At 39.2% G+C, this 20,597-nt stretch overlaps 1 protein-coding gene across 7 annotated transcripts in view; it reads right to left on the bottom strand.

Annotated features, from left to right (window-relative positions):
• The window catches only part of adgrl2b.1 (adhesion G protein-coupled receptor L2b, tandem duplicate 1), a 162,994-nt gene that overhangs the window by 113,061 nt on the left and 29,336 nt on the right, over nucleotides 1-20,597 (bottom strand). For 4 of the 7 annotated variants that reach the window (XM_089130905.1, XM_089130899.1, XM_089130903.1 and 1 more), the window contains exons 3-6: nucleotides 12,715-12,928; nucleotides 9,602-9,711; nucleotides 6,530-6,544; nucleotides 4,158-4,958 (exon numbers count right to left, since the gene is read on the bottom strand). In XM_089130905.1, coding sequence (XP_088987031.1) covers nucleotides 4,158-4,958; nucleotides 6,530-6,544; nucleotides 9,602-9,711; nucleotides 12,715-12,928 — 1,140 coding nt within the window. The remainder of the gene's footprint in view (nucleotides 1-4,157; nucleotides 4,959-6,529; nucleotides 6,545-9,601; nucleotides 9,712-12,714; nucleotides 12,929-20,597) is intronic. The other 3 variants (XM_089130900.1, XM_089130902.1, XM_089130904.1) reach the window with 1 other exon arrangement.

Raw genomic sequence — 20,597 nt, 5'->3', positions numbered from 1 at the left:
GTAATGATTGCCGTATTTATAACCAGCATATCTGTAGTTACAGTCCCTACATTGTAAAATGTAAGTTATACTTGCGAGGAGTGAATATTTAGACATAGAGAAAAAGTATCAAACGTACCTTGTGCAGAAAAGTTCGCTTTTCTTTTACACGTGTGTGAAATCCAACAATATTTATTATTATAAAAAAATATATATATATCGGCCAATATATCGGAATATCGAATTTTAAAACCCAAAAATATTTGTATCGGTATCTGCCTTCAAAATCCTTTATCGGTCGGGCTCTAATTATTTCAAATCACTGTTGTATTATTATTCTATCATTAAAAAGTGAAGCTGGCTTCAAAAATTTGGACAACACAAAACACACATACACCTAAAGTGATAAGCTGGAGGAAGAATCAAACCAAAACACCTCCATATGAATCACAAATACACAGGAGTCACAGATTTAGTAAATTGATATGATGATACAAAGACACAGAAGATTAAAAGGTATGGCCTAATAATGTCAAATTACCGCAGTTAAACTATTTAACCCAACAAATTTTGTGGGAACAGATGCAGATACACATTTATGACACCTTAACACAACAGAAAAACTATAGAAACACTGATTTAGATCATTTTAAGAGATCATGTTATCTATCTATCTATCTATGGAAGAGAAGCTAGAGTCGTTCTAGAGTCTACATGGGCAAGTTTGACACACTCAAATAAGCCACACGCCACGCTTTTCAATGCACACCAATTCCCCTTATAAATGTCGGTCTGCATCCTAATGGAATTACAAGAATTGTAAAGGAGGATTACAACAGCAGCCGTTTAACACAGTAGCGTTTCAGGGTGTTGTTACAGCGGTTTAAGAGCACAACTGCGTCCCTGCTTCTCTTTTACAGGCTGGAGATTGCGCTACCATGTAATTACCCAGCACACATTTGAGGCGTAATACATAGCTCATAAAGTCTGGTAATGAGATTTAATCGCTCCCATAGATGTACCTCACGTCATCAGTTCTGGATGGTGGAAACTCTGCAGATGCTTTTCCGACAGGTATTGCCGCGGGGTTTATCTCATTCACGGTGAATATTAATGCAAGCGACTCATTTTATTCCATTCTCGCTAGAGACACTACATGTAGCATTACATTTTCTAAGACAAATATCTTGTTGCAATCAATACTGAGAGCTGAAATAAAAACTAATTGTGCTATCATGTGGTGAAAAATGACGTGTTTGACATGTCAATGTTTGAATAAACAAGTGTTTTGTGCATGTTCAGCACAAGGTCACTGGTGTGAAGCTGCTTCTGTGAATGGGATTTTCTAATAATTTTTCCTCAACAGAGCAGATGTTGTGGTTTAAGCTCTGGTTTTATAACCACAGTGGTGGCAGAAATTAACATTTCCATTAAGAAGCAATTTTTGACGCCTTAAAATAATTTCCAGGGACATTTTACTTATATAATGGGTGTTTTTAACTTTATTAAATGCATCGGCCATCTTTTAAGTAGATTCTTACATTCCGCTTCAATTATAATAATAAGACACTTTAGGGCTGTTGGCAATCAAAATAATTCAGTATTAATAACAGGCAACAGTGCAATGCAGTGAACTAATCCTTTAACAACCCTATAAATTTGTGAGTAAATCACTCGCATACGAAAAAAAAAAAAATCATTCTAGGCAAAATTGTAAGATTTCACACGCCAGTGTTCAAGTTAGAGGCTAAGTATAAGTTAGACAAACTCGCCTTCACCAGTCATGATCACTTAGCGCTTAAGAGTTTTTCTCTCCGTCTTTAAAGCACACAATTGCAATTCATCTCAATGGATGTGATGCACCGTAAACTGTAGTGTGAAGGCAACCGAATCACCGTCACTTAGCTGAGAGCGCTCTGTGTTTCTCTCACAAACACAGAGAGGGAGAGCAAGAGCCTTACATATCCAGCCCATTCTCACTCCCAAGGCGTCACCTAACTGACGCCTTGGGAAGCATTTGGACATGCTTCAATATCTGACGCTTTAGGCGCCCTTTAGCGTCAGTTAGATGACGCCCTAGGATCGCGTGTACCCTACCCCCACCCCACACCTAAACCTAACCGCGTCCTCTAACTGACGCTTTCCTTTAGCGTCAGTTAGATGACGCCGTAGGATCGCGTCATGTAAGTGACGCTAAAGGGCGCCTAAAACGTCAAATATTGAAGCATGGTCAAAGGTGACGCCTTGGGGTGAGAATGCGTTGTACATATCACTTATTAGATGCGCTACATATAAATTATAATCTTGTATCTTCCTGTCAAAAATAAATCTCTAAATGGGACGGCCTTCTTGAATCATATTTTTTTTTAAATACATTTTTACAAGGTAATGATAATTTCTCCTACAGCACAATGAAAATGACACGACTATGATATAGTGGGCAACTGAATATAGTCATAAAGTGTGTCGATCACGTGTCTCCAGTGAAGCTGAACTCTTCTGTCTGCATTCAGTTCACATGGACTGACCAATCATGCAGGCTACGAATACGCCTTATTCACGGCAGCGCCATCTTTGATTTTTAGTGAGAATGAAAGCGAGGCTGTGAGGGATAGACATGCATCTCTTCAATGGGCTGTACTGTTATTTAATGTGTTTTCGGATTGTTCTGCTCATGAAACACTGGAAAAATATCTTTCCAAGAAATTTCAGTTGACAAAAAACTCCCGACAATGTAAGTTGTGGAAAATTGTAAGTAATCTAGGAGCTTTATTCAGCTTTTTACAGCGGATGCCATTGGAAACACGGTAAGTCTATCCCTCACAGCCTCACTTTCATACCTGCCATGGCGCTGCTCTGAATAAGGTCTATGGGCACTTCAGAAGATCTGACAGCTGGATTCGACTAAGTCCGCAAGGTTTGCGAAATTAAATGTTCATTAAATATTCAAAGATTTGTTTAAATGATATGCATATTTACTTAAGTATTAATAGAGCGCCGAAGTGAGAACTAATTAAAATGCGGAAGTGAGTTCGCATTTTAGCACTACCGGTTCCCTCGCTCTAAAGCCTATGGGATTTTTGAATGGGTTTTTGCTAAATCGCCTGAAATAAGGTCTGTGGTGAACAAAGCCTCTAAATATTTTCACAGTTATAACCTGCTTGTGGTTTTTTAAACTTTATTGTGCCTGATTGTGTTTTTTTAAATCTTTATATAGACTTCAAAATGTATAAATTTTGGATTAACTTGTAAAGATTTTCTTGATAGACAAAACGTGTAAGGGTCACAACTCTTTGTTAAACACAGATCTTATTTTTTTGCGATTTTCCAAAAGTCTTTGGGGAAAATACATTGCTTTTCGACCGAGGGAACCCATGCGCCGCTAGCTTCCGGGTTGTCCTACAAAGTGACGTCATCACTTCGGCACTCTATAGCGTTTGCCGTTCTGCTATAATCGTTTTTCGTATGTAAACTTTGGACAGTTTGCGTTCTTTGTTTAACAGTTCTATCTATTAACATATCAGACAAAACTGGTAAACAGAGACCACATCCAATGAAGGAGAATAGAAGCGCTGTGTGCGTTCCCAGAGTCGGCAAAATAAAAGTCCCGCTTCCAACACATCCAGTCAATGATAAAAGCATCTTTTCATGCACTACATATTTTCCTTTACCAAACACCAAATCATATTGAGACTGTCTAAATTCATTGAAAATCCTGTTCTCTAGGAAAATAATCAATGTTCTACGGGGAACAAGTGGAGACAATTTTCAACTTCGTAGGGTCAATCACTAGCCTTCTCATATAAGACGCACTTTTGCAAAACAGGGCAATTGTGAACTTCCCCCTTCAATTCCCAGGAGGTTATGGGTGAGGTAATAGGCCTGCAAAGTCTCATCAGCCACTTGAGTCAAGTAATTGAACGCCCTGCTTGCCTCACTATGATAATTGGCCTTCACAAGCAGTCACTGTGACTATCACACATGACAATGATTAAATAATCCACTGCACTCGAGCAATTCTTCTCTAGAAGACTCTCTCCAGGGGTCTCTCCTCCATCACACACTCGTCTCACTACAGTACTCAAAATTAAAACTAAATCATCCGTAGCAAGCCTGCGTTCTGCAGACACAAATTCAAACTCTTCACAAAACAAACCAGAGACAACAATGTGTCTTACCTTCTCCTGGATCGGGGGGCCCAAACTCCAAGTCGTATCGCAGAATGTAAAAATTATTCCACACGTATAGCTGGTTATCCCTCGGGTTGTAATCCACAGCTGCGATGTACTGATACTGGTTAGGAAAGAGGATATTGATATACTCCCCTTGCCCCAGTTTGGTGTTGTACACGTAGTCGATTTGGCTCTTACTGGCCTCGCTTTCATTCTCCTCGTAGGTGGATCGCACAACGTGCAGAACGCCACACACCATGAAGGCGTTGGAGGCCGAGCGTTTGTCGTAGACCGTCTCCCATGTGGCCTCGAAGCGTAGAGTGTAGGGATTGAGTTGGCTGAGAACGATGCGCCCGTTATTCTGCTCGGTGGCGTAGATAACCCACAGTCCCCGTTCGTCAACCGCCAAGTCGATGTCCGTTTTCCCGCCCCAGCGATACGGTGAGGTGTCGTGGTAGTTGGCGTTGGCGACTATGGCCTCCCCGCTCTTTATCCGCGTGCGCAAGTCAAACTTGACGATATTTCGAGTGCGCTCCTTGTTGAAGAAGATGGCCCCATCGTAGGCCACAAAGCCGGTCCCGTCAACGCGGTGCGGGAGCTTGTAGGTAGTCGTCTGTCGGCCACTCCTCAAGTCGTCGAGCGAGGCGTACTCTATGAGGGTGTCGGTGCGGTACGGCGTCCAGGGCATGAAGTAGATCTTGTCCCCCGCCTGCAGAGGGTCTTTACACCAAGCCCCAGACTGCTGTTCAGCTTCAAACACAAAGGTCGGATCTCCTACTGCTTTCAGAGTCCCAGGGCAAATAAAAACTGGGGGAAAAGGTCAAGAGGCAAGAACTAGAGTTAGAAAATGAAAACCAGCAATAATCTTCTATGCATTCTTTGGGTCCAATGTGTGTGTAAGGGTTTCTAAGACTAGTACCACAATATCATTTTTACCAGTGTCATATCTGGTGTTGTGTGCATAGTCGAAAGAAAACGAGAGGTTAAGTGAGAGCAACTGTTTGAGGTGGCCTTGCTTCTCGAGTTTGTTCGCAAACAAGTTTAACTGAGAGGAGCAGACAAAAGGGGAAAAAGTCCTGTAAATGAAAAAGATGAGAGAAACAGTGCTAATGGACAGATAGAATTCATTCCGGAGTATTGCCATGATTCTTTTACGTCAACAGTATGGGGGCGGGATTGTCGTATTTGTCGCAAAAGCCATACCTTCGAAAAGTAAGCACACATACATGGAGGATTATGTCTGAGGAAAGAACCGACGACACATGAGAGGCGAGAGGAAAGGACACAAAGGTCAAGGGGACAGGATGGCAATGCTGTTCAGGACAGATAGTGACAGTGTCTCGTCACTGAGGAACGAATGGGCCAAACGCACCCGTCTCTGGGCGTCGAACCAGTTGGAAATGTAAAGTCTGTGGTGAACAGCATATCACATGCAGATGGCTACAGATAATTGGCCTCTCTCTCCCAGCAATATCATGTGGCCAAGGAAAAAGCCAAATAACATTAAGCCAGAGTTTATTGTACATTGATTGTCAGAGTGCGTTGTGCTTCCAGTGGCACTAACTAGACCAGCAAAAGTGTGTTTCGAAACTGGTTTTCCCTGTCCTAAAAACAAAATGATCTCTCTCTCAACAAAAAACAATCTCACCACTGGTTGAGTCAATGTTGGGTTGGTCGGGACACTCAAACACAGAGAGAGATGTGTTGATGGCCCAGAAGTGTTTGCACTTTGCTGGGAATCAACAGTAGCCACATTTCCATTACCCTTCAAATTGCGCAAATTGAAATACGTTCCCAATGGAAACACGTCGATTTCACAAAAAACTCATATTCCAAAAAAAGGAATATTTCACAAAAGGCTGCAATGGAAATATATATTTTTTTTCGCATTTACAGGTCACCTGGTGCAAGTCGATCATTCTTTAAAGATGATGCTGTGTGTTTGGACTAAAGACTATTAAAAATATTGTAACGTTTTTGGAATATATACGTAAAACTACCAACATCCGTTGCTATGATTTTTTTGAACGCCATCATTTCGGAATAGTTTTTTATCAACATTTAGAAAATATTGCGCAAATCTGTAATGGAAACGTGGCAATTTACAGCTTACCTATAGTTGGCTCCACAGAGCAAACTGGGGTAGTATTTTATAGTCTAAAAAACACACATTGATACTATATTAGACCACAGAAGATATGTTTGTCAGTAAATGTTGACTGCATTTTAACCATTTTCTTGGCTTGGGTTAGATAGATCGTCCATCTTGATATCATGTAGGCGATGGGGTGGGGTGGGGGGGGGAGCAGTGTGGAGGGTTCAAAACCATACAACACAAAACAAGGAGCTGAGGACCGAGAGCCAGAGCAGTCATTTACCTTTTTGCTCCACTTCTATTTTGAGCCGTGGAAAAACAAGAAAATGGAAAGAGCGTCAAGGGAGAGAAAAGATTAGACCCCTCCCCCCAAAAAAATCCAACAACTTATATTTACATATACAGGCCAATACATTTACGTCAAAGAAGAGACCATCCAATGGGAAAATGTATACAGCACATGCAGAAATAAACTGTTCAGGGGAAAAACGTTTTTGGTGTTACACCTGTGTTACTGAGAATAAGGTGTAATTAATCATGTTGCTATCAGAGGACACCTAAACACAAAGAGAGAAGCTATTAGAGCGGTTAGAGAGCAGGGTAAGCGAAACTGAACGATAAAGAGAAGAAAACAATCTTTTCTTTCAAACATTAAAAAAAAGATTTTCTAACATTTTCTTCATTAATGTTCTGATATGAATCGAAAACATTGGCACAAAGACAATAACACATTTATGGGCAAGTCAGAATGTAACATGCAAGATATATTAATATACATGAGTGTATAATAATTTAATATGAATATGAAAAATTCATTTTTGGACAATTTAAGTGAATTAGAAAAAATTGTCATAGAACTATGAAAAAGAAAGAGGTCATCTGTCGTCTGCTTGGTTTTAAAGGTATCATTAAAATATAAAAGAGTTTTCTTTGAAACCTATAGCCAGTAAAGTAAAAAAAAGTTTGGGGTCAGTAAAAAAAATAATAATAATTTAATCAACTCTTTTCTATGTGAATATATAGTATTCCTGTGATCAAAGCTGAATTTTCAGCATCATTACTCCAGTCTTCAGTCACACGATCCTTCAGAAATCACTCTAATATGATGATCTGATGCTCAAGAAACATTTTATCAATGTGTCATCATCAGTGTTGAAAACAGTTTGAGCAGTTCAGGATTCTTTGTTTTATAGAAAGTTCAAAATAACAGCATTTGTTTCGTTATTCTGTTTTAACATTATAAATGTATTCATTGTACCTTTTGATCAACTTAATGCATCCTCAATGAATAAAAGTAAAATGAAGCCCTTCAAAGTGGGGAAGGGCTAAATGTAACCTTTAAAAGTGAGACGTAACTTCAGAAGACATGTCCTGAATCAAGCATCTGAAAACCTAAAGGCTTTCAATAGAGAGACAAACATCAGGAACAAAGCATCAGTAGAAGAGACGACAGAAGAGAAGTGTTGTATTATTATTTCCCATCAGGACTAACAGCTGCACATCTGGACGGAGAACTAGAAATCCAAAAGGTGAGCTGAAGATATTAAACACAGAGTAAACACATTTCCATTTAACCCCTGATGGAGAAACAACAGACATCGGCCCTGCAACACCACAGCTGTGTTTCCATCCAAAGTTGAGAATTTATCTTGAGCGCAAAAATTGGAATATGGCATAAAACATTTGCGAATAAAGCATCCTTTCCATCCCATGTGTTCAAAATCGTGACTTCCAGGGAAATATGTGTAAAATATCAGTAATACACTAAGTTTCTGTAATCTGTCTCTTTTCTCCATCGAAAGTTTATGTGCATAAATTATCAGATAAAAAAAAATTAATTTGTCTCAAGTGAGCACATACGTTTTTATGAGCATATTTGTATTTTTGCATTACCATCCAGCGTTTTTTATGCAATATCCCAAAATGCGCATACATAGGTGGATGGAAACATAGCTATAGTTGCGCTCCCAACATGCCAAATTTTGGTCCAAATATACACACAAATGCATGTTTCGTTGACGAACAAGGCAATCCCAGATTGTGCAACACCAAAAAGTTCCAAAAGATCAAGGAAACGCCATTTTTAAAGACTACTAGTGTATTCATCTGCATTAGAGCCAGACCGATATTATCGGCCGATATTAGGCATTTTCCAAACAATCGGTTTCGGCAGTTATAATGGCCGATAAATGAATATTTCAAAATAAAAACGGACGAAACACGCTTGAACCATGCCATGAGAGTTGGAGTTGTATAGTTTGTCCACCAGAGGGCACTCTACACCGTTCCTGTTGGCAACACTCGTTGAGTTGGTCACGATACACACATTGTTTGAATAACAATTAAAAGATCATCCCCATCAGTTCTCTGAACTCAAATAAGCATGACAAAATTTGTGACTATCAAGTCCAGTTTTGCTGCTGTTAAATAAGCCGAAAGTGAAGCGTAAATAGCTAGTAATAGTTACGTTACGTTACGTTGTTACAGTGTAGTTGACTGACTGTCCTTTTAACTTTTGACAATGTGACTGAAGTATTGCTTTAATAGTGTGTGACAGTTATAGCAATGAGACGTATCATCTCTCCTTGGCCTGTTATATGAAAATGTACAATGTACAATTTGTAGTATGACGTTATCCATTGCTAAATTATGGCTCATCATAGACTAGCTAACCACAAAGCTAGCTAATACAATTCTCATCAGTTTGTTCTCAAACACGTTTCTTTTTAAAATGCACTAGCATATTATTTTAGTTAAAACTCATAAATAACTACAAATAACTTATGTTAGGGAAATCTGTTAATGTTTTGTTGCGCGTTTCTGAAAAAAATAAATATCGGCCGATATATCGGAATATCGGATTTTAAAACCCAAAATATTTGTATCGGTATCGGCCTTCAAAATCCTTTATCGGTCGGGCTCTAGTCTGCATTCCCAACAGTGTAGAAATGCAGTGTCTCACCAAATACCAAATATTAGTTTGTGCTTTATATAACGTACTGATTATTAGTTGATCACGCAATCGTGACTGTTAACAGAGCCGATGCCCATGAGAGCTGGAAACCCCCCACGAGGTTCCCTATGTAGGCGGCTCACTGAGATTCGAAACAGAGCAATGATGTTAGGATCCGACACAGAACTGCTTTCAACCTGATAGTAAGTACATTTTCCTGAAAACTGTATTATGTGTGAGGTGCTATTACTAATTCATGTGGATTTAGTGAAAAAATCTTAAATGTCACACCAAATTCCATTATGTCACATTTTGTCACACTTTGCGAAGAAATAAACCAGATAAACTTGTCATGTGGTGTCACGTGCAGTATTTCAGAGTATGTGTGTGAAGATAACTTACTGTATGGCACACATTCATACTGGACCTCAAGATACTTGTACGTCCCGGGGCATGGGTCAGGGAACACATCCGAGCCAGTGATGACAACACACTGAGTCCGGTTGTTACACCTGCGAAACAAGCATTGATGAGAGGAATTATGGACTGAACTTCCCAGAGAAACCTTCACCAGGCTCACTGATAGCTTAGAAGGGTATATTAGGCTATCAATATACCCTTCAATATACCCAACCCTAAGGGACTGGCTCACAAGTACCAGTGAAATTTGCCATCAACCTATGTCTGATGGATAGGTTGATGGCAAATTTCACTGGTACTTGTGACTAAGTGACAATAAAGGCTACTACTACTATCAGTCAATAAAATTGAATTAAAAGACAACGTAACCTTAAAGGGTTAGTTCACCCAAAAATGAAAATTAAGTCATTAATTACTCACCCCCATGCTGTACCAACCCCGTAAGACCTTCGTTCATCTTCGGAACACAAATAAAGATATTTTTTATTGAATCTGAGAGCTAGATCAGTCCTAGATAGACTGCCTAAGGGACTGCCTCTTGACGGCCCATAAAGTTATTAAAGAAAAGGTTTAAATATTCCATGTGCCTACAGCAGCTCAATTATAAGTTTATCAAGCGACGAGACTACTTTTTGTGCGATAAAAACATAAATAACGACTTTATTCGACTATTATATTACTTCCTTATGGGCGCATGCGCGAGAACTGAGACGAGGACGTTCTTCTCATTCGTCTACTTCTTGTTACCGGCTGCTCACCGCTTAGGAGTTTTACCGCCACCTACCGTATAAGATGATGATCCATATATAAGGCGCTCCGGATTATAAGGAACACTGTCGTTTTTTGAGAAGTTTAAAGGCTTTTAAGTGCACCTTATAGTGTGGAAAATGCGGTAATTGAAAAGCGTATGTACAGCGCGCATCTTCCTCTGCTTGTAAACAGAAAGTTTTGCGCTTCCAGCTATATCTGCACATCATTTTATACGGTAGGGGGCGGTAATACTCCTAAGCGGTGAGCAGCCGGTAACAAAAAGTAGAGGAAGGAGAAGAACGTCCTCGTCTCAGTTCTCGTGCATGCGCCCATAAGAAAGTAATGGAATAGTGGAATAAAGTCGTTATTTATGTTTTTTTTCGCACAAAAAGTAGTCTCGTCGCTTGATAAACTTATAATTGAGCCGCTGTAGGCACATGGAATATTTAAACCTTTTCTTTAATGACTTTATGGGCCGTCAAGAGCCAGTCCCTTAGGCAGTCTATGTAGGACTGATCCAGCTCTCAGATTCAATCAAAAATATCTTTATTTGTGTTCCGAAGATGAACGAAGGTCTTACGGGGTTGGAACAGCATGGGGGTGAGTAATTAATGACTTAATTTTCATTTTTGGGTGAACTAACCCTTTAATGTATAGATATACAGTATTGATTACTTCTGATTTGAGAGCTTAACTTAATGGCTTTTTTGTGGAGATGAATTAAGTCGGTTTTAGTTTGATATAGAGGTAATCAATGCACAGTCCAGAGAGTTTGGACAGGGCGCAATATTCCCTCAATATTCTGCTAAAATTAGCCAATATTAAATATAAAAAGCCCAATATTGGCACAACATGCTTCTCTCACAAATCGAGTAAATAAATATTCAAATCAAGTTTGAAGAGACGCCCCAGAAATCAAACACAACCAACCCCATCCCATGAGAAAAACATTAATATTTTATTACAACAAATTTGCATAATGTGATTTGTATGGAAACGTATTTTTTTTTAGACATAATATAAGCAGGACCGTTCCCCTCTAAAGCAGTGGGGCCACTAATTCACCAAAATACTGAAATGCCTCAAGAGTTTGTTCAACATTAGACACCTTTGACCCTACATGACCCTTTCCAAACCCGCTGTCCATTCAGCTCATGAACATTGGCCTCGGCATTAAGGCATCTTGTAGTATTTTTGGTAATTGCAGCTTCCTTGCATCATGTTCTACAACTCAACATTATTATTGCACATCCTAGATGTTAACCAGCAGACACGGCTTGGCCTTGGGCAAAGCGGGAAAAAAAATAATTAAGGAAACAAGAAATTTCATTAACTCTATCTCAGAGCCGACTGCAAGCTATTCTGACAGGGAATATAAAAGAGAAAAGAAGAAAACCCTAAAGGACTTTCAAATCCCTCAGCACTGCACACAACTCACCAATATCCTTCTCTGTGATGCGGTTCATAGGTAAAGGTCAGATCAACTGAGAGGAACACATGTCCATATGAATCCGCCACTGTCGGAGGTTTACCTTTGACCCTGGCAATCTCACTGATTCAGTTACCCAGCATGCCTTTCAAGGACTCATATCTGAAGGCTGCACTCGCTACCGGTGAGATTGGCCTGTTTTCTTATTGCCGGAGTAACTGAAGCTCGTTTAAAGGCTCCGCCCTCTTCTGAACGGGGGGGGCAGAGCAGCAGCTCATTTGCATTTAAAGGGACACACAAAAAACACTGTGCGTTTATGCTCACACCCAAAAAGGGGCACATTTGACAAGCTATAATAAATGATCTGGGGAGATATTTGAGCTGAGATTCACAGACACCATATAGTTATTTTACAACTTGTGAAAAGGGAAATAATGTCACATTTAAAGGGACAGTTCACCCCAATTTTTTTTTCTTAAATTCATGTTCCTTGTAATCTTGAATCAGAATAACTTCCTCTTCTCTGATGACATCAGAAGCGTTTCACGCGGACAATAGAGAAGAAAAGAATATTGCAACTTCTGTTTCATGCTGACTTCAACTAAATGGACGCTGCATTTTCAGCCTCAAAAACAAAACATTACGATGCGTTTCTTGTTTTTCTCTCTAAACCCTGATCTCGAATCCCTCATTGCAGTGCAATAATAATCTGAATGACCTTATTCTCAGGCCTTGTACAGTCACAGAAACGTCTACACACTAGTTCTTTTGAGTTTTGAAATGTCAGAAAATCATTTACAATATATTGTTTTAATCTTACTGTTCACTCAGCAAAACTTAATCTAAAACCCAATAGGAAAGGAGGAAATAAACTCCACATTTGGACTATAGGCAACGCTTGTCACACAGACTTTACCTTTGAGATACGATTTTATAGGCATCCGGGAGGTAGCAATTAATGTTTTCCATCTGGAACGTGTCTGCGTCGCATATCTTGTTGTCGGTGCGGCCGTAGTTGGCGGTCTCGATCATGATGACGTCACTTCCTGGGCAGCGGAGGTCGATGGGGTATCCCTCGCAGGACAGCTCTCTCCGCACCAGACCGAAGGGCAGCGCCGCACGGCTGAAGCCTGAGAGGAACCAGAGGAACATTAGAGGCTCGCTGGGCCAAAAACTACTTCAGGTTCGAGAAAACAATGGAGGAAATGAACAAACCCATGCACTTACAAATCGTGCTTTCCACTTTGTTAATTATTTTTTTCTTTACGTCCTTTTAAAATGAAAGTCCCCCTGTGGTCAATAATTTTATCCCTTAAAAATCATCTTTGCTCACCAAAATTACTAAACATGTCAAAAAAATTCTTTATGCCTAAAAATATCTTGAATGTAACTCGACACCCTCGCCTCCATATGCAAATGAGCCCCGCCTCCACTCACTCACTCACTCAGAGATCCACTGGTTGACAATCACTCGTTGATCTGATTGGTTACAAGGTCGTTTGTGTCGTCAGAAACACCAGCGATTTCAAACCGTGTGTAAAAAATACTCTTATGAATATACACATGGTTTGTCTAAAAGGGATACTCCGCTTTTTTGGAAATAGGCTCATTTTACCACTCCCCCAGAGTTAAACAGTTGAGTTTTACCATTCTCGAATCCATTCAGCCGATTTTCTGATATTTTGAAGAATATCAATAACCAGACAGTTTCTGGTCTCATTGACTTCCATAGTAGGAAAAAAATATACTATGGAAGTCAATGAGACCAGAAACTGTCTGGTTCCTGATATTCTTCTAAATATCAGAAAATCGTCTGAATAAATTCAAAAACGGTAAAACTCAACTGTTTAACTCTGAGGGAGTGGTAAAATGAGCCTATTTCCAAAAACAGTGGAGTATCCCTTTAAAGCACATTAAAAACACCACATAAAAACTTGATTTCCACCACAGGGGGACTTTAACTGAATCGCCCTTTGCGGCGAGCGCTTGTATAAAAGTAATCTCAGTGAGCTTTATCCCAATTAATTGGTTTAGGTATAAGATGACATCTTATATTAACAAATTCAAATCTACTAAATGGAAGATGTTTTTTACCAACGCTATAGTAAAGTATTTTCATTAATTTAACCAAAGTATTATGTTAAGTACTAGAAAATACCTAAGTAGCTTCTAGATATGTAATATAAATAGCAAATGGCTTCCATTTGAACCACATCTGATCTGCCAGACATTTACTAGCATGAAATAATAACCAGGCTAAAATTACAAACTGCACTTTCAGCATGTATTGTGTCTACTACTCCTGACGATATCGTTAAATTGAGTCCCAAATGAAGTATATATCTCAGAATCTGTCTTCTAGTCCAACGTACAACATGTCAACCAGAACAGAGGAATATTTTCTGATTGTTTTTAATCCATAACAACGCCAGTGCATTTACCAAATATAAAAATGACATGTTTTTTTTTAAACATCTTCTCAAAAGGCCATTAGATTTTATGATATAAATATATGTAATGAATGTAGGAGTTATGGTTATGTCCATATGGTTGGTCATACTTCAGTAAGATGCAGGGAAAGTTGTGAAGTGTGGGAGGAAGAGATTATTACAGACTAAAAAGTCAGTAGGGGTGTTTTCTGTTGGCACCCATATTTGAGATATTTATATAACGTCGCATAGATAGAGCTGCACGATTCTGGATAAAACGAGAATCAGAATTTTGTGGGGTTTCAAATAGAGATCACGATTTTGAACATAATGCATTAACTAATGTCCCATTGAATGGCGTCGTATTAAAAGTCAATGTGCCGTATTCAGCATTCAACCCCGTCACACACTCATATACTTCACATCTAAAGTAAAACCTTGAACACCCACCAGAAACTCTTTAAATAAAAGAACTCAAAGCTTTCACTGCAAATCTTTTCTAGTACTGGGAAACCGGAAAGGAGAGTGTGAGAGAACATAAATCCCTCCGTGTGAAGTGTGGGAACAGATACCGAGTCCGGCACGACTGCTCCAGATCCGCTCCAGGGTTTCTGTTTCTCCACACTCATCAACTACTGAGCTCCTTCACTGTGGACATCCATTGAGTGTTAATGCTCAACTCTGACAACACTGAACATAGATAACTTTTACACAGCGGGAGTAGATCTAAACAAGATGCTGCTGTAACAACACTTTGCACACTTAATCAAAATATCATTTTTGTTTTATGATTTGTGCCATTGTAAGAAAAATATTGATGTGATATTGTATGTGTAAGTATATGATGTGGACAAATGTAAGTTAACCGTGTTCTGATTGGCTGATGGGGCCAATAATCATCAGTCGCTATCATTTCATTGGCTGTTGGGATCCATTTTCTGTGATTTACCAGACTGATAAGATATCACATTTCTTGATTAAACTATTAAACTATCTTTTTTTTTTTTTACAATTTCATGTGCATCCTCAGAATATCCTGTTGTTCATGTGAGTCTATAAAAACACTTTTTTTCCTAACCCTTTTAAAAATTGAACAATTGCATGTGCATCCTCAGAATATCCTGTTGTTTTTTTACTAACCTTTTTATAAATAAACCTGGACCACATGAGCTTGCTTGTGATCACAGAGAGAGATATTACAACATGACTAGACTCGGTGACGACAGAAACACTTTCTGATCTCTTGTTAGTCTTGCTCAGATTGTTGCTTTCATGAAGGGGGAAAAACAAGACACTTTCCCATAATGCCATGCGCTCATGGCTCAGTCATGCACTTAAACTCACTTAGTTCAGTCTTTACACTGCCTTTGAACCGAAGTAAATGCTTCATTAAAACATTATTTTACAGAAAACATTCTCAGTAAAACACAATAATAGAGTCTCAGACCCAAAATCAAGTTTTTTCAAACTGGTTTTACCAATTTGAATTTACATAATGTTAGCAATTTAGTATTATTTTAACAATAATAAGTTGTGTTTTACTTTTTTTTTTAATTGTCTGTTTAAATTTTTCTAGATTGTGAAAAAAACATTTAAAACAATTTGTTATTAAAAAACTAGTAGTAGTATTTCGCAAGTATTTCGTAACCCTTAAAATTCGCATTTGATCACGAAAATTACATATTTAAAAGTTTTATCCTTTTGAAAAATATTCTTCATGCCTTAAAATGGCTTGAATGTAACTCGACACCCTTGCCTCATTTAGTATGTGCGGTTCTATGAACATGCAAATGAGCCCCGCCTCCACTCAATCACTCGTTGATCTGATTGGTTACAAGGTCGTTTGTGACATCAGAAACACCAGCGATTTCTGTGTTTTTGAGACTGTCTTTGGTTCACTGCAGTTTTAAGGAGGAAATACTCAGCAATGCTGTCCACTTATGAATTTACACATAGATTGTCTTAAAGCATATTAAAACACCACATAAAAACTTGATTTCCACCACAGGGGGACATTACACTTAATAAACGCCACCAAATTAACGACAAAAATAAATTAAAACATGGAAAAAACAACCTAATATCGTCTGATATTCCATAAAAAACAGAAAAATACTGGAACTGAACCCTTTAAAAAGGCATCAAGAACTTCGAACATTGGGGTCATTATAAGAAAAACGAAAAATCGTAAATATTATAAACACATCCATTTCAAGAGAACGTGTTGGTGTTTGTCAAGAACAGAAAAGCATCATTTCTCTGTTAAATTCCTCTTATATCTAGTATCAGACGCAGAGCCCACCATGAGCCGTTCCCAGTGTGGGCCTGATCACCTCCAACAGGGTTTGATCTGCTAAATGACAACGACATATGAAAGTGATGTAGGGCAAGAGCGCGTGTCCTCTGGGATCTGAACACCAGCCCATGTGGCCTTGATCACATCCGCACATGTCATCTCAGATGAAGAGAAAGCCACTTTTTGATAATGAGCTTTTGTTGTTCTTCAGAAAAAAAAAACACAATAGTGCAGAGTAAGCAGAGTTTCAGGTCTGAAATATGTTGTCCCTCTCCCCGGCTCTCTAGAGGAACTGTTTATTTCCAAGTTCTTCAAACTCCCCTTCGTCTCGGCACAGCACTGCCAACAGCGGTCCAGATTTACATCTGAGCTGGGAAGAGAGAAGACGAGCCAACGCATGTGCTCCTTTATCTCAGCTAAATCATGTTAACGGGGAACCTTGAGCCATAAATGATACATCACATGGAACGCTCCATTGTGTTGCCATGGCAACAGCTCCACCTGGACTGCAATTGGCTGTGATCTCATTCTTCTTTCCGACACGGAACTGTATCAGGAATTCTGGTCAGCGGCTGGGAAAGTCATTTTCGTGTGTGTCCTCGAGTCACTGCTCGCCAGTTTCACCCTGCTTTTGCACAACCGCATGGACCAATTGGACCAATCTCAGTTATAATTTATCAACAAGTGATGCACAAATCTTAAAACACAGAATCCAAAATTACAGTTTGCATTTCGCCAATAAACTAAAACTGAAAATATTCTTTATTTAAAGGCGTGGTAACTTTAGTTAGCGTGTAATGTTGCTGTTTGAGCATAAACAACATCTGCAAAGTCACGACGCTCAGAGTTCAACATGAAAGGACTACAACAAACGGCTGGTAGAACTACACGAGCTTACTCCCGGTTTAGTGACATCGCCAACGCTAGAATTTACATAAACCCCGCCTTTAGGAACGCAATTTATTGATTATGACAGAATATGCTAATCAATGACTAGAAGAACTCCATATCAGCAACTAACCACTCAGAAACGTCATTCTCGAGTCTCTTATTTTTTCTCTGACTCCGGTTTGAACGTAATAGTCTAAACGTTTTTGACATTTTCAGTGCGCGTCTGTGTTTGGTAGTCTGAGCTGTTAACACACACACACACAGGCTCTTGAAGCTCCGCCCTCTGTGCCAGGAGCAACAACTCATTTGCATTTAAAGGGACACACACGAAACGACACGTTTTTGCTCACCCCCAAAAAGTGACCATTTTAATATGCTATATAAAATTACACGTGTGTTATTTCAAGCTAAAACTTTGCATAAACACTCTGGGGACATCAGAGACTTATTTTACATCTTTATTAAAGGAGTCCTACAATTTCCTTCTGACATCAGTTATAGGCACAATAGGTTTTTCGCCGCTAGAGGTCATCTATTCAAAACAAAGGCATAGCTTGATGACGCCGAGATTGAGTGAGGAATCATGGGAGTTGTTGTCTTCACCTCACAGCCGGTGGAGAATAAAGTTGAACATTTTTCAATGCATTTCGCACAGAATTGAATAAAAATAAAATTACATTAACTCTTTCCCCGCCAAACACGGAATTTTCCGGGTTTAATGAAAAAACGCATCCCCGCCAAACACGGAATTTTCCGGGTATCCGTGTTTTAGGTGGTATACGGTAAGGAAGACCCGCGCGCATGTTCTGAATGAGTGCGCAACTCTTTGATCAGAGAAACAGATTGCAATCGTCTCAAACAGTGGAGTAGTGAGAATGTATCAGACAGACAATGCAGAGGTATATGGCTGAAGTACTGGAGGTTAATGGACTCGGAGTCCGATCACTCTTTATTTGATTATTCTGAATCTGATTGGGACGAAGTAGTCAGTGAGAGAGATGCACATGTTGTCACAGAAAGTTCTAGCCATGGACGTGCCGCAGATAGATCGTATAATATTATGACACTATAATATTTATGTGTGTGTGTGTGTGTGTGTGTGTGTGTGTGTGTGTGTGTGTGTAGGCCTGTTTATTGTAATTCCAATTATTCATTATTCACAGGTAGAACAGAGAGGCAGAGGCAGAAGTTTTATTGCAAAAGTTACATTTCCCTTACATCCTGGGAAATTTGATATATTTTACATTTATTTATATTTTTAATATATTTTGGAAAGTTTTATATATGAAGGAAACAACATCTGAATGTATTCTGCTTTTAAATGCACTTGTTTGATAAAAATACCTTTTTCTCAGTTTTTTGTCCAAAATGTTGTGTTTTTGACAAAACCTACCTCTGTTCAAGAGGCAATAAAAAAAGAACAAATGAAGATAAAATAAAAACGTTTTTTTGCCTAAAAGCAGAGGCTCAGATCTTTATTTTTATATATATCATCTTCATATATTCATGGAAGAAAATATTCAGCGGGGCATTCAAATTTAGCGAAAATCGTCAAAAACCCTGGCGGTGGCTGGCAACTTTTTTTTAAAACGCTGGCGGGGAAAGAGTTAAGAATGTAATTTTGTTTTAACTTAATAAATTGCTGTTAAATTGAAGTTTGATTTTTTCAATTAATTACACATACTTTTTTTATTAATACCATTTAATTTAACCGTCGGTGTGTGAATGGGTGAATGTGAGGCAAATGTAAAGCGCTTTGGTGGCCATTAGGTCTATGAAGGCGCTATATAAATGCAGTCCATTTACCATTTTTACCATTTAACCAGTCTAAACAAGAAAATGCCACAGTTTATCAAGATCTTGAAGCGAGAAACTCCTCAAATGAGTCACTTACAGTATAAGAGTCTGTCCTCGCCATTAATGCTTGGATAACACGTCTATGTCTCCTTCCATTAACACCGATCGCTAGTAACTGGGATATATGTAAACCTACCAACATCCGTCGCCATGAATTTTAGAATGATTATCGCGTTTTAGTCGCATTGCATTGTTTAATGTAAACCCAGACATTGCGCAATCGTTTTTTATCGACATTTAGAAAATATCGCAAAAGTTTTGCGCAGATCTGTAATGTAAACGTGGCTGGTGACAGTCAAAACAGCATTGGAGAAGTGCTTATATTAAACGTCACTGTTTAGGTCAATGAATTCACCCTAATATTTGTGGTTGCATCACTCCCATCAACATCTTTGAAAATGAATGTCACACTATACCTCAGACTATCGCCATTTAAAAACTCAAGCCATACAAGGAAGGTACTTTTAATCCAGAGGTTTCATGGTAATAGATACAGTAACTAATATGTCAAACACGTCACTCCAGTTATCAAGAGCCAGTACAGGCATGTGCAACTCATCCAAATGCCTAGACCATTTTTTTTGTTAACATTTTCAATCCATTCCAGCTTTCCTCAAGGAAAGATCCCAGCTCAGTGCCCATTTGGGCAGAAACCCAACGCGAGTGAGCGCGAGGGCCGGTTCCAGCAGGATTCCTGCGCTGGCTGCTGCCTGTCAACCTCTATTAATGCAAAGAGTATTGGCCTTTGTAGCTTTAGGAACAGCAAACAGCTGCATGCAAATCCATCACTCTCCCCCTCGACCAGCCCCCATTGTGTCCCGACGCCACGGGGATTCCTCCGAGGGGAAACAGGTGGAGGGGGGTGTCATCTTTAGAAAAGTTTGAGGAGTCCCACAGTAGACCCAGCAGGGCCTTCTCCAGCCTACTTGTCTTTTTTTGTGATTTTGTTCCCTTAATACTGGCCGCCAAGAGTCTTCAGAAGAAAAGGGAAATGTCCAAACTTCTCTTAAGTGCCTGTAATCCAATATACAGGGCTTACTGTACTGTACTGTTCTGTACTTTACAAAAGAAATCGGATGGAGTGGGTGAGGGGGTCTTTTTTAAGGCTTGTTCCTTCTAAGCGCTAAATTCTGCTGTTGTTTAAGGAAGTCTTGCCTTTAGAAAAAGAAATAGTACTTGTGCCAAAAAAAATACACCACAGGGCAAATACACCAGTCAAGCGAACACTACACATGCACAAGCATCATGAAAACAAAGAAACATCCGGAAAAGATATGGGTCGAGACAATTGGTGTTAGAGGTCAGGGTAATTATTAACTACCCAGC

This window comes from Pimephales promelas, chromosome 5 (assembly GCF_988280905.1).
Source record: "Pimephales promelas chromosome 5, fPimPro1.hap1.1, whole genome shotgun sequence".
Lineage (NCBI taxonomy): Eukaryota > Metazoa > Chordata > Actinopteri > Cypriniformes > Leuciscidae > Pimephales > Pimephales promelas.
This window is presented reverse-complemented; position numbering and strand designations above follow the sequence as displayed.